The 12,635-nt window shown below is 36.0% G+C and overlaps 1 protein-coding gene across 8 annotated transcripts in view; it reads right to left on the bottom strand.

Annotated features, from left to right (window-relative positions):
• The window catches only part of LOC127881593 (dynein axonemal heavy chain 12-like), a 152,681-nt gene that overhangs the window by 21,534 nt on the left and 118,512 nt on the right, over nucleotides 1–12,635 (bottom strand). For 4 of the 8 annotated variants that reach the window (XM_052429577.1, XM_052429582.1, XM_052429583.1 and 1 more), the window contains 4 exons: nucleotides 7,648–7,840; nucleotides 6,017–6,209; nucleotides 4,443–4,615; nucleotides 588–728 (listed from right to left, as the gene is read on the bottom strand). In XM_052429577.1, coding sequence (XP_052285537.1) covers nucleotides 588–728; nucleotides 4,443–4,615; nucleotides 6,017–6,209; nucleotides 7,648–7,840 — 700 coding nt within the window. Of the gene's footprint in view, nucleotides 1–587; nucleotides 729–858; nucleotides 1,000–3,562; nucleotides 3,704–4,442; nucleotides 4,616–6,016; nucleotides 6,210–7,647; nucleotides 7,841–12,635 lie in introns of all 8 variants that reach the window. The other 4 variants (XM_052429580.1, XM_052429579.1, XM_052429581.1 and 1 more) reach the window with 2 other exon arrangements.

The following is a 12,635-nucleotide window of genomic DNA, read 5'->3' as shown; positions in this document are numbered from 1 at the left end:
TGATATTGTTATGTAGAAAGCATCAGGGGTTAGCATTAGAATTGCACACGATTAAGATGAAAGTTTGATTTATGAAAACTTTGTGAGCCACACTTCAAGCCAGTAAGACATGTTAGTCGTAGACACGCCATTCCAATAACTTTGACCGCTCAAAAATAACCATGTTTTAAATACTCAAACATGCAAATTAGTTCACACATGCAAATCACAAATGTTAAAGAAAAACAAGTTGCAAGATTCCAAACCAACCGTACAGATGTTATGCAAAGGAACACAAAAGTGGCTTGTTCTGGGAAAACTGGGCTTAATGCATGTGCGTAGTGTTGTCCCAGATTAGCCTGTGCAGTCTGCACAGGCTAATCAGGGATGACAATTTCTGCCTGAACTGGATTATTGTAAAGAAGAGACTTTCTACACACAAAAATCCATAAAAGCGGAAAGTGTCGTCCCAAATTAGCCTGTGCAGACTGCACAAGCTTATCTGGGATGAAAATTTACGTACATGCAATGAGCTGCGTTTTCACTAAGGGAGGTTCAAATGAAGGCATCCAAACAGGCAGGACAGAGTTAGGGGGTGACATACTTACAGAAGCATATTGGAACAGAGCAAAAACGAGAAGAGGAGCTTGTCTTTCTCGAAAAGGGACCGACAGACATTGCTATATAAATTATATGTGAAGTGGTCGGACAAATATCGCAATCGTTTCTCGAGTATCTTCGACCGGTTACTGAAAAATTAACAAAGAACCATAACTGAAGTAACTTTTAAACCTGTTTTAAGTAAAAGTCCCTGAAAAAATGTTACAAATTAAACCTGGTAACGACAACGAAACAGTCATACGCCAACAAAATACTTACAGGAGGATATTTGAACAGAGAATGAAAGAGAACAAGATTTTGTCCCTTTCGAATAGCGATCTACACACATTACAATAAAGTGCATAGGTGAAATGGTCACATAAATAGCGCAGACGTCTGTCCAGAATCTTTGAGCGGTTGCTGAAATGAACAGCAAAAAAATAGCTTAATGTATTGGATACGCGAAATGCGTGTTTAGACCCATGTGGTATCTGGGTAGTGGATACTTGCTACTAAATGAGGGGAAATGACTCTTGAAACAAAAGAAACTGAAGTTTGAATACATGGTTTGCATCTATATAGGATATACTGCTACTTTGCAATCTACCAGAGTATGCTTCATTTTTTAATAAGAACACAAAACACACTTTTATGTGAAGGTAGAATAAAACATCAATCTTGGAATTATTTTTTTGTTAAACAAATTATTACAAGCAGTTTTACCAATTACTTGTCTAAATTTTGACAAATCATAAATAAAATAGACACTTGCACGTTCAAATCGCATCATATAAATTGATTTCATTTCAAAAGTGAATTTTAAATTGGAATTGTTTGTTTTATCCTTAACCCTTTCAGTGCTGGAACCGGATTTTGAAGGCCTTTGCAAACAGTTTGGATTCAGATGAGATGCCACAAAATGTGGCGTCTCATCAGGATCCAAACTGTTTGCTATTCTGATAGTATTCTTTGAAAAAAATTCAAAGAAACCGCTCATTTTAGAAATTCAGCAGACGACATTTGAGCAGACAACAAATTTCCCAGCATGCAAAGGGTTAAATGAAACTATGTCCATGCAGGCATGAATACATTTTAAAAATAGTCAGAATGACAAATATAAATTATATATAACTGTTAGTTACAAAACTAATAGAGAAGTGCTTTGTTTACTTAAAGTATTGACATAATATTACAAAAAATACCATTAGAACATCAATTGAATATTTCTGTTTGAGAAAATCACCAAAATATTATATCCATTCCAAGTTTGATGTCTTATTCCAAATTGACATAAAATAGCGTTTGGAAGTTTGAATACATGGTTTGCATCTATTGGATATACTGTTAAAGCTGCAATCTAACAGATTCTGCTTGTTTTTGAAAAAATAACACAACTATAATGTATAATCATACTTCATAAGAAAATGTACATGATATAAAATACAATTATTACACAAGTTATTGTTTGTTGATGAGTACACATTCAGAAGCATTTATCTGCTTAATTGCAGCTTCTAAACATGTTTCTGGATACATTAGCAGCGATATTTTTTGGGTAAATTGGCGCAAACAAATAATTATGGGAAAATTCATGTTGTGAAATCTTCAGAATGGGAGTCTTTTAAATTTCTTGGTATATATTTCACAAATCAAATCAAGTATTCATTTACATGAACTTTGGCTTGAAATGTTCAGTTTATGAGCTCATTTTATTTGTTAACTATATTGCAGATAATGCACTTTGGGCACAAATTTGACAGTGTTCGTTCCTTTTGGGAATTTTTCAGATAGCAATGGAGAATTTTTTAGTTTTTCCTCAATAGGGAAAGTACCTTTTGGAGTAAAAAAAATTCTTTGTCACAGTGTCTGAACAATTACGTGTTAAAAAATCTCATTAATAGCTAGGGAGTAAACAATCCAAGTATTATATATCTGTTTTACATGGAAGCAAGCCAATTAAAAGCTTCATGCCACTTACACTAACCCTCCATTGAAAAAAAATGTTCTTCTCTAAATAATTAAGTAGTATTACCATTTAAAATAGTATGATAACTTTGAATATTGAATATTGTCCAGGTCTGAATAAAAAATCCCTTTTTATGATAAACAGCAGCACAATTAGCCAACTGCGACTAATAAAGTTATTGGCTACTAAATTCTCTAATTTGCTACAAAAATCTTGAGAATATTTAAAAACAAGGGACAAAATTGTCACAAAACCAGGTTTTCATTGTGAAAAAAAATCTGATAAAGGGAGACAACTCAAACTGAACTTTTGAAATGAACAAACAAAATTAACCCCCTTTGTAAGTTTTTTTTTTTTAAATCTATTTTTAGTCATGGCGACCTTGACATTGGAGATATTGACGTGATTCTTTCGTGCGACACACCGTCCCATGATGGTGAACAAATGTGCCAAATGATTTTAAAATCTCACAATGAATGACATAGTTATGGCCAGGACAAGCTCATTTATGGCCATTTTTGACCTTTGAACTCAAAGTGTGACCTTGACCTTGGAGATATCGATGTAATTATTTCGCGCGACACACCGTCCAATGATGGTGAATGATGGTGAACAAATGTGCCAAATGAATTTAAAATCTGACAATGAACGACATAGATATGGCCCGGACAAGCTTGTTCCGCCCGCCCGCCAGCCCGCCAGCCAGCCAGCCAGCCAGCCAGCCAGCCAGCCCGCCCGCATTCGCCAATCTAATAACCAGTTTTTTCCTTCGGAAAACCTGGTTAATAAAATGGACTTTCACATGTTCTGTGGTACAATGTAACTAATTTCTAAATATCATGCATTTTGGCTGCTAAATCACAATCCTTAGCGCCAACCTAGACATATCTATCTATTTATGGTTCTGAAATAAAACTACAACTAGTAAATACATTGTACATATAGCAACTAAAGGTGATTAGGAAAACTCTGAATAATACGCAAAAAAGTAGTCCCTGCATGTGCCTGATCACTCACATTAACAGATTAGTACACAAAATGAAGGCCAAAACAACTTTATGTTTGGCAAATAGAGATCGTGTCACATTGTCAAACAATAGGAATGTGAAGTGGTCTGTCAAATAGCGCAGGCGTCTGTCCAAAATCTTAGACTTATTGCTGGAATAATAAAAAGTAAAATATTAGCTGGATTAAACAATATCTGAAATAATCTGAAAAGAATGAAGTCAAATTCAAGCATACTTGTTAAGAACACAGAACCATTTTGTTAATACATTTTTTAAGTAAAAACTTTGTTATTCATAAATATGATTTCTAACTATCAAGGAAAATTAAACAAACTTTTGTATAATTAAGTTCATATTAGAGTAAAAAGATTTCACTTAAAAAATATGTTATTTAGCCCCCTGTGGACTACAAGTCATGCTAAAGGTTAATAAATATTTATTTAAAATAGTTCAAATAATATCAATTTTTGGTAATTGAATATAAGGTACTACAATCAGAATGTTGTAAATCTATATAAACACATATCATAGAATACAAATAAGCAAAATAACAGAAGATAATTTGATGTCTTAAAAATTATATCAACAAAATAATAGAATTGAGCCGCGTTCTGTGAAAAGGGGGTTTATTGCATGTGCGTAAAGTGTCCTCCCAGAATAGCCTGTGCAGATCAGGGATGACAGTTTCCCATTAACTGGATATTTGCTAAAAAGAGACTTTCTTTTAAGGAAAAATAACATACAAGTGGAAAATGAGTCGTCCCTCATTAGCCTGTGTGGACTGCACAGGCTAATCTGGGACAACACTACACACATGCATTATACCCCATTTTCACACAGCACTGCCCAATTTTTACATTAATAACATGTAAATAGCGGCTGTGACCTACCTGTCGTGGATTGACATGACGTAGAGGTTGACAAACCAGGTCAACGAGTACTGGTACATGGGGTCAATGTTGGGGAGGTCAGCAATCGAGAAAAACAAGATGGACGAATGCTTGGCGATGGGTCGGTAACCCATACGACTGCTATCGATCTTTTTCTCGGTTTCCTCTGCAATCTGATAGAAAATATTTTCATTAATGCTTGCTTTATGAAATAGTTAAAGAAATTAATTCATTAGTAGATAAATTAAATATTTTGGTATCATTATTATGACTTAAATATAAGAGTTTCACAATAAAACTGCTTCAAGGAATCAACAAGGAAATATGGAAGAGCTACAAACTTAAATAATCTGTAACAATTTCCTATACTTGAAGTGAAAAACTTTAATAATGCACAAACCAATTGTCATTTTTTACTTTCCACATGTCCTAAATTAACTAGAGATTTTTCCCAAACATGATTAATAACCCTTCATTCAGAGTGGGTTTTCAAGTGACAAACAAGATGGTGACGTCCATGCAGAGAGGATAACAAAACAAGAGCATCGCATAGCGGGTACCAATGCTCGGCTGTGGGTGCAGTTTTGAATTAATGAAAGCTTGTCAGATGTGACCTTGACCTTTGACCTAGTGACCCAAAAATGTGGCTTGTAGAACTCCTCAAGGTGCCACTACATATGAAGTTGTATGTGCAAGCACTTTGATTTTAGAGTCTATGTTAAGGTTTTAGCACGACGCGGATGGAGGATGGTGGATGACGAGCTAGCTATGACAATACCTTGGGTTTTCTCAGAAAACAGCCAAGCTAATTACAGCTCCCGCTAAGAAATTTGACAGCGAGTAAAGTCAAGATATAGAGCAAATATTAATACAATATAAACGCTAATAACTTTCTTGCGGATATGACTTGATAGTAGGCAGAATTTTAACAATTAATAATAGTGATAAAGTGTATAAAACGGCAAAAAATACCTGGTTCAGCATGGACGTCGCCATCTTGCTTGTCCCGTGATAACCCCTCCCCCTCACTGAGATTGCTTTCTCAGTAATGTTTAATGGAAAATAACTCAGGAATGTGAACAGTACTTGAAATGAAGTGACTTGCTCATCAATGTTTAATGTTCATGACATATTTCCAGTTTCAATTTTACCACGTGACAAAAGTTGTATGTTCCACAAACTTGTATCATTTCATGCAGACTAAATGACGGACTAACACACTGGCCAACTGACAGAGTGACTTCTATATACTCACCCCCCCCCCCCCCCCCCTGTGTTGTATTATAACAGTTACTATCATACAACCATCTACCTTCATTTTATTGGAAAAACTGGGCTTAATGCATGTGCATGAAGTGTCTTCCAAGATTAGCCTGTGCAGCTCACACAGGCTAATCAAGGACAACACTTTCCGCTTTTATGGAATTTTTCTTTATAAGCAATTCTCTTGCAAACAAACATCCAGTTCAAGCAGACTGCACAGGCTAATCGGAGACAACATTTGACAAACATGCATTAAGTCCATTTTTTCCATAGCGACGCTCATATTTATACCACCCCCCTGCCCAACCCACCTTTTGTTTCTTGGAGATCTCATCCGAGAGGATCTTGGATGAGTCGAGGATCTGGATGGCTGACTCGTCCTCGAGGATGTTCCCCTCGGAGGCCGACAGCGTGTGGAGGATCTTGTCCTCTATCTCCTTAAGCTGCTTCTTGTTCTGCGCAGACTGGATGATCAGTGCCTGGCGCTCCTCCTCTAGCTCGGGGCTACAGGGACATATATGAGCCGCGTTCTGAGAAAACTGGGCTTAATTCATGTGGGTAAAGTGTCATCCCAGATAAGCCTATGCAGTCCGCACAGACTTATCAGTGACGACACTTTCGGCTTTTATGGCCTTTTTTTGTTTAAATGAAGTCTCTTCTAAGAAAAAATCCAATATATACATAAAGTGTCGTGCCTGGGACGACACTGTACGCACATGCATTATGCCCAGTTTTCTCAGAAAACGGCTCATATATCATGGCGGTTATTAAATAGTCAACACATTTCCATGTTGCATATTATACTTACCACACGGCACTGTGTATGTTAGCATGACCTTACTGTATAAGCAGATATAAAGAGCCGCTTTCTGTAAAATCTGGGCTAAATGCATGAGCATTATTGGTGTCATTCAAGATTAGCCAGGGCAGTCAGCACAGGCTAATCAGTGACCTAACTTAACGCTTTTATGGCATTTTTTATTTAAAAGAAGCAAGTGAAATTTGAGTTTCGATGGAAAATGTGGTCCTTTATTAGCCTGTGCCGACATGCATGCATTATGCCCATTATTCCCATATGTGGCATAGCATACTAACCACAAACAACTATGTACATTACATAGAGAATAATAGGTAAGTGTTGATTATAGATCAGGTTTATCATGCGAGGCTTAGAAAACAAAGAACACGAGCCTTGGCGAGTGCTTTTTCGTTTTCGTGCTGAGCATGATAAACCTGATCTATAATCAACACTAATCTATTATTTGATTTATCCCACTTTTAATTCAGTAAAACTTTTTATTTAAACAAAATGAGTTTAACTGGATAATTTTGCTTAATTTATGACTTCATTTTGTCGAAAAAAATGATGTCATTTCGTGCCGTGGTTTATAGCAGAAATTTAATTAATGGGGCTTTAATCAACCGAATTCGCTGTAAAAGTGGGATAAAATTAATTTTAAAGTACTTACTGTCAGTAGATATAAGAATTGCATTATTAGTTACTATTAAATCATTTATATTCTTCGGCCTGAAACTTCATGGTTTTTCAATAAATGACATTTTGAGGACACATTAAATCATAGATTTCTGATTTTGGTAAATAAGAGGAATTTTCGTATTTGTATTACATTTGAGAATCCGTCAACATAAGAAATCAACAAAAATCAATGCCCCATAAATAATGATGATTTTTTTAGTATTATACTTTCCACACTGCACTGTGTACATAACAATACACTTTAACCCTTTCCCTCTCAGAACCGAAGTGGAAATGACTTATAATAATGTGCAAACAGCATGCTGCTCATCAGTATCTAAGGGTTGGAAATAAAGCCTTTAAGTCTTGAATCTAGTAAGAAAGGTCTTTAATTAAATTTTATTTTCTAAGGAATTTTTCAAATGCGTCAAAGTACGCATCTTAGTGGCAAAGGGTTGACAGTACCGTTCCTTGGCAACCACGATTCCCAGCAGCTGGTCCTCGAGTCCTTCCGGGGTGATCATGAAGTTGAGCAGGGACACCTTGACGGCCACCTCGGGCAGATAGTGGGGGTTACGCAGCTTGGTCGTGATGTAAAGGCGAAAGTCCTTGCTGTACTCTATCACGTTCTCTCCCAGTCGGATCATCTCCACGCCTCCTGTAAACGGCACAAGCCAGTGGGCAAATATTAGACGATATTTGAGCTTAGTGTCCATATGAGCTACATTCAATGGGAAAACTGGGCTTAATGCATGAGAGTTAAATATTGTCCCAGATAAGCCTGTGCAGTTGGCACTAGCTAATCTATTACAACATTTCTGCCTTAACTGGATTTTCTCTTAGAAGAGAACAAAAAATACTATAAAAGCGTTAAGTGTCACCCTTGCTTAGCCTAAGCAGACTGCACAGGCTAATCATGGACAACACTTTATGCACATGCATTGAGACAAGTATTACAGGAACGAGGTTTGTTATATTCAACCAGCTCTGAGTTAATGTTAATTAAGTTCAATAAAGCAGAACATCAGTGTAGGAATTAGGGCTGTAAATGTGTGTATAGCATATATATGAATCTTTTAAGGGTATAATAATTATTTATATTATTACTTTTTTTTCACAAGGGCACTAGGTTATTTATTAGCTTATAACTAGATATATGCCATTTTGAAAATGTGTTTATGTGAAACAGTTAAACATGCTTTAAACATGCCTGAAATCTCAAAATGCTATAGTGCATTTTACATGCATACAAAAGCCAAAGCTAACATCAATATTTTTTTTGTCATTCAAAATAGCACATTATTGGTTTTTAAGACTGAGGTCCATGTATACATATCTAATTCATCTTAATTTACCACCATTCAATAGTTTGTATGACTGTTATTGTATTTATTTGCTTGAAACCTGTTTGTTATTTACAAGACGCATTTTACACTGACTCCAAAGGCATCAGCAGTTAATGACCACTTAAAATGGACATTCGAAAATGTTTCAGTGTTATTAATGCACAAATTTAAATACATATAAGCCTTGCTCTGCACAAACGGGGTTTAATGCATGGTCAGTGTTATCCCTGATTAGCCTGTGCAGTCTGCACAGGCTAATCAGGGAAGACACTTTATGTCTTCAGCTGAGAAGAGACTTCCTTAAAACGAAAAATCCATGAAAGCAAGTCTTGTCCTAATTAGCCTGTGCAGACTGCACAGGCTAATCTGGGCAAAACTTTTTGCACATGCATTAAGCCACATATTCCCAGACTGAGACTCATGTATTTATATTTTGATCAGTAGGATCATAGGATGTTCTTAAAAAGCAATTTCTCCAAAGTTATATTTGTGTAAAAATATTGCAAACATAAAAACACAATCTGTATTCTGATACGCTGGAATGTGCACCAACTTTTGGGATATACAAGCTGGTTGTTTTCAGGAAGTCATGTATGCATGGTGCAGTGGCGTAGCAAATGAACCATTAAATAACTCAATTGCTGGTACCAAAATGATGTATGAATCATGTGTTAAGTCTAACATGCTTAGCAACAAATGATATTGATTACAAATGGCTGCTATTATTTTACAAGATCTCACTTTTGAATTCATATTGAACTCTTTATAAAAAAAAAGAAGCAGAAAGCTTTTTGTGTTGATGCATTTTCAAATGTGCACATGGGGAAAATGATGCCATGCTCTTGTTTGAATATTGGAATGCACAAGCTGTACATAAATTATATAAATAATAGGTGTCAATTAAGAATGCAATAATTTAAATAAAAAAAATTAATTAACAGCGTACATAACGATAATAAACAAATAACAATTTTCAATTCTTTAACAGCAAACTTTGAAACAGTGTTCTTACCATCTGAGATTTCAAGTTTAAAGAGAGAAAATAATGGTGAGCCATACTAAGCATTTATATGAATGTACAGGGACAACAACAACTATATGAAGTTGAATGAAGCTGAAAGAGACATTGCAAAATATGTTACTAACTTATTCATTAACAAACACCAAATTATATTTGAGCCGTGCTCTGTTAAAAGGGTGTTTAATGCATGTGTGTAAAGTGTTGTACCAGATTAGCCTGTGCAGTCCGCATAGGCTAATCAGGGATGACTCTTTCCGCCTAACCTTGATTTTTGCTAAGAAGAGACTTTCTTTAAACGAAAAATATCATAAAAGCGGAAAGTGTCCTCCCTGATTAGCCACTGCGGACTGCACAGGTTAATTTGGGACAACACTTTACAAGGGGACGACACTTTACGCACATGCATTTAACCCTTTTTTCACAGAGCGCAGCTCATTTGTATATTCATCAATACTAGAACAATAAACTGCATGACTACAACCACAACAATGTATTGTTGTTAAGTGAAAATAGTTATGTTCAAATATCTTTAAGACACTTGTTCACAGATTTTGCATTATTCGAAGATTGTCAATAAACGCTTTAATTGATAGATTTAAAAATCTGAAATTAACAGCCCCAGTATAATGGCAAGAATCCAATTAAACAACAACAACAAAAAAGTTACCTCAATTAGGGCTCAAGATTTTGGACTAAAAGGCTATCACCTTATTGCATCATGTATGGGAGGCGGAAAACTACAACGGGCGAGGCATGGTCAGGGGTGATAACCCCAAAAAAGGGCTAGGGTAAGGGTTAGGATTAGGGGTCGGGTTAGGGTTGGGTTTAGGCTCACCCAAACCCTAACCCGACCCTTAACACTAACCCAAACCCTAACCCTAACCCTCTAACCCTGCCTTGCGCAATACCATACCATGCCTCGCCCGTTGTAGTTTTCCGCCTCCCATCATGTATTTCATGTTATATCAAAGTACTGGCAGTACTGGTGTGACGATGCTTTTGAAGAGGATGGATATAAAACATCAATTTAAGTTTATCTATATCACCACAATTGTGTATGTTGATACGAACATTTGGGTACGATAAAAAATTTGGGTACGAAAATTTTGGGTACGAAAAATAAATTGGTACGAAAAATTTTTGCGTACGAAACATTTTTGGTACAAAAAAAGTTTAGGGGTACGGGGAAGTAGTACCCGTGGGTAACTTGACCCATTGAGCGAAACTGGGAGGCGGGTCACATTCTTGTTCATTAAGTGTGGCAATACATTCATGATGATTCTCGAATGTAGGTATGAGCACATAGCCGGACCATGTGATCTCAATCGTATGAGCACTTGACTATCCGAGTTCGCCCACGAACATATTGATAAGTTAACTAATAGCGAAATGGCCTTATACATGTATATGCTGAAATCTAACAATCGAACGAAATATCAAACATGGTATGTTCACTTAGGTGGTTGTGTAATTTCTGTTAGAATATCGTATTCAATATGTAAATTTTAAATGATTGTGCCCGCACTTGAGTTTGTTGCCTTGTTTGAGTCTATACGCGCCTAGGCTGCACCCAGTGTGTGTATTTGTGTTTTTCCAAGGTAATGAGTTACGTCCGCGCTGAGGCTGCATAATGTTGGGACCCGGAGTGTGTCCAGCACTCCTACCTAATAAGATTAGATTGACGACAGTTGGGACGAATTTGAATGATAGCTGCAATTTCCAGCTATTTGTTTTGTACTGAAATACTTGTTAACTTTTTATATGGTCAAATGCTGCTGGGGGGGGGGGGGGGGGGGATTAGATTTTCCGGAAAAAAACAACTGTCAGGAATGGTGACCACAAAACATACAAAATATAACATTGCGCCGGGAACGGGAATCGAACCGGTGTCGTAAAGGTGAAAAAGCGAACGTCCTTACCACTGCGCTAGCGGGACGGACAATTACGCAAAGAAATGTTGTTTTATTTATATATATCATAGCAGTGCAGCGTTTACAATTTGCAGTTTCGAAATCGTTCGCATTCTTTAGTTTTTTGATCACGTAAAAAGTTAATTTTACATGTTTTTATTCGCAATTTATTTACTAAATCGAGAACAATTATCAAACAAAATAGAGAAAATATATAGTTGTTTCATTGGTCCATAAAAATAAAATGGATGTAAAATTACTAATTTGAAATTAACGTTCTGATACACTTATTGAATCTGTTTCCTCAGGATATGCTGTTCTATTAATATTTACCTTTATCAACACGAACGACAACTCTGCTAGGAGAATTTTATCAATGAAAATCAACGAGCAATGTCCTACGCAGTGGCGAATGCCAAGGGAAGTAACTGAAAAATCGAGTTATCTCAATCGGACTGGCTCGGTCTTTTACATAGGTTGCCATTGTTAAGAATTTTTTTACTGGTTATCAAACCTTGGACGCTGCTGTTCCAGCATCGTCAATAAGCCATCAATGTGCTGTAAAACAATTTAATAAAAACAACAGAATTTTGTTTTTCTTCCATAATGTACAATATTCTCAGAAAAAAAGTTGGAAAGATGTAATTTCGACAATCTGTGAAATAGTGTCTTTAACTTGTTTTACTCTTGGTATGAACCATTGTTTAGGACTGAAGAACAAAAAAAATATTATTATGTTGAGATAGTGTATAGTTTCATCCTTAACATTGGGCATAATATGATAAATAGAATCAGTGATAATTTTTCATTTTTAACCAATGAGTTTTTAAAGTGCACATGTGCTGAAACAATGAGCTATTTCCAAAAACAATGAGCTTTTTTGGTTTTCAAATTATTAATGAAAAAAATCTTGAAAAATCAACGATTTTTTAATGATTCATATAGATCTACATTTAAATTTCTAAAGTAACTGTTATAACTAAAAACACATATCATTAACACTCAGTTTCGAGTTTGTTATAACATCATCCGAGAGCATTAGTCCATATAAACTGACTCCCAGAGCCTTTGATAATTTTTGCTATGGCGGCTCTGGCAGTCCATATGCACCCCTTCATAAACATGGGTGCAGTTCAGCGCAGCGAATCCTTGCGCTTCACTAAACAGACGTCGTTT

Source organism: Dreissena polymorpha, chromosome 5, assembly GCF_020536995.1.
Source record: "Dreissena polymorpha isolate Duluth1 chromosome 5, UMN_Dpol_1.0, whole genome shotgun sequence".
In the NCBI taxonomy this organism is placed as follows: Eukaryota; Metazoa; Mollusca; class Bivalvia; order Myida; family Dreissenidae; genus Dreissena; species Dreissena polymorpha.
Note: the sequence above shows the minus strand (reverse complement) of the source record. Positions and strands in the feature narration are given on the sequence as shown.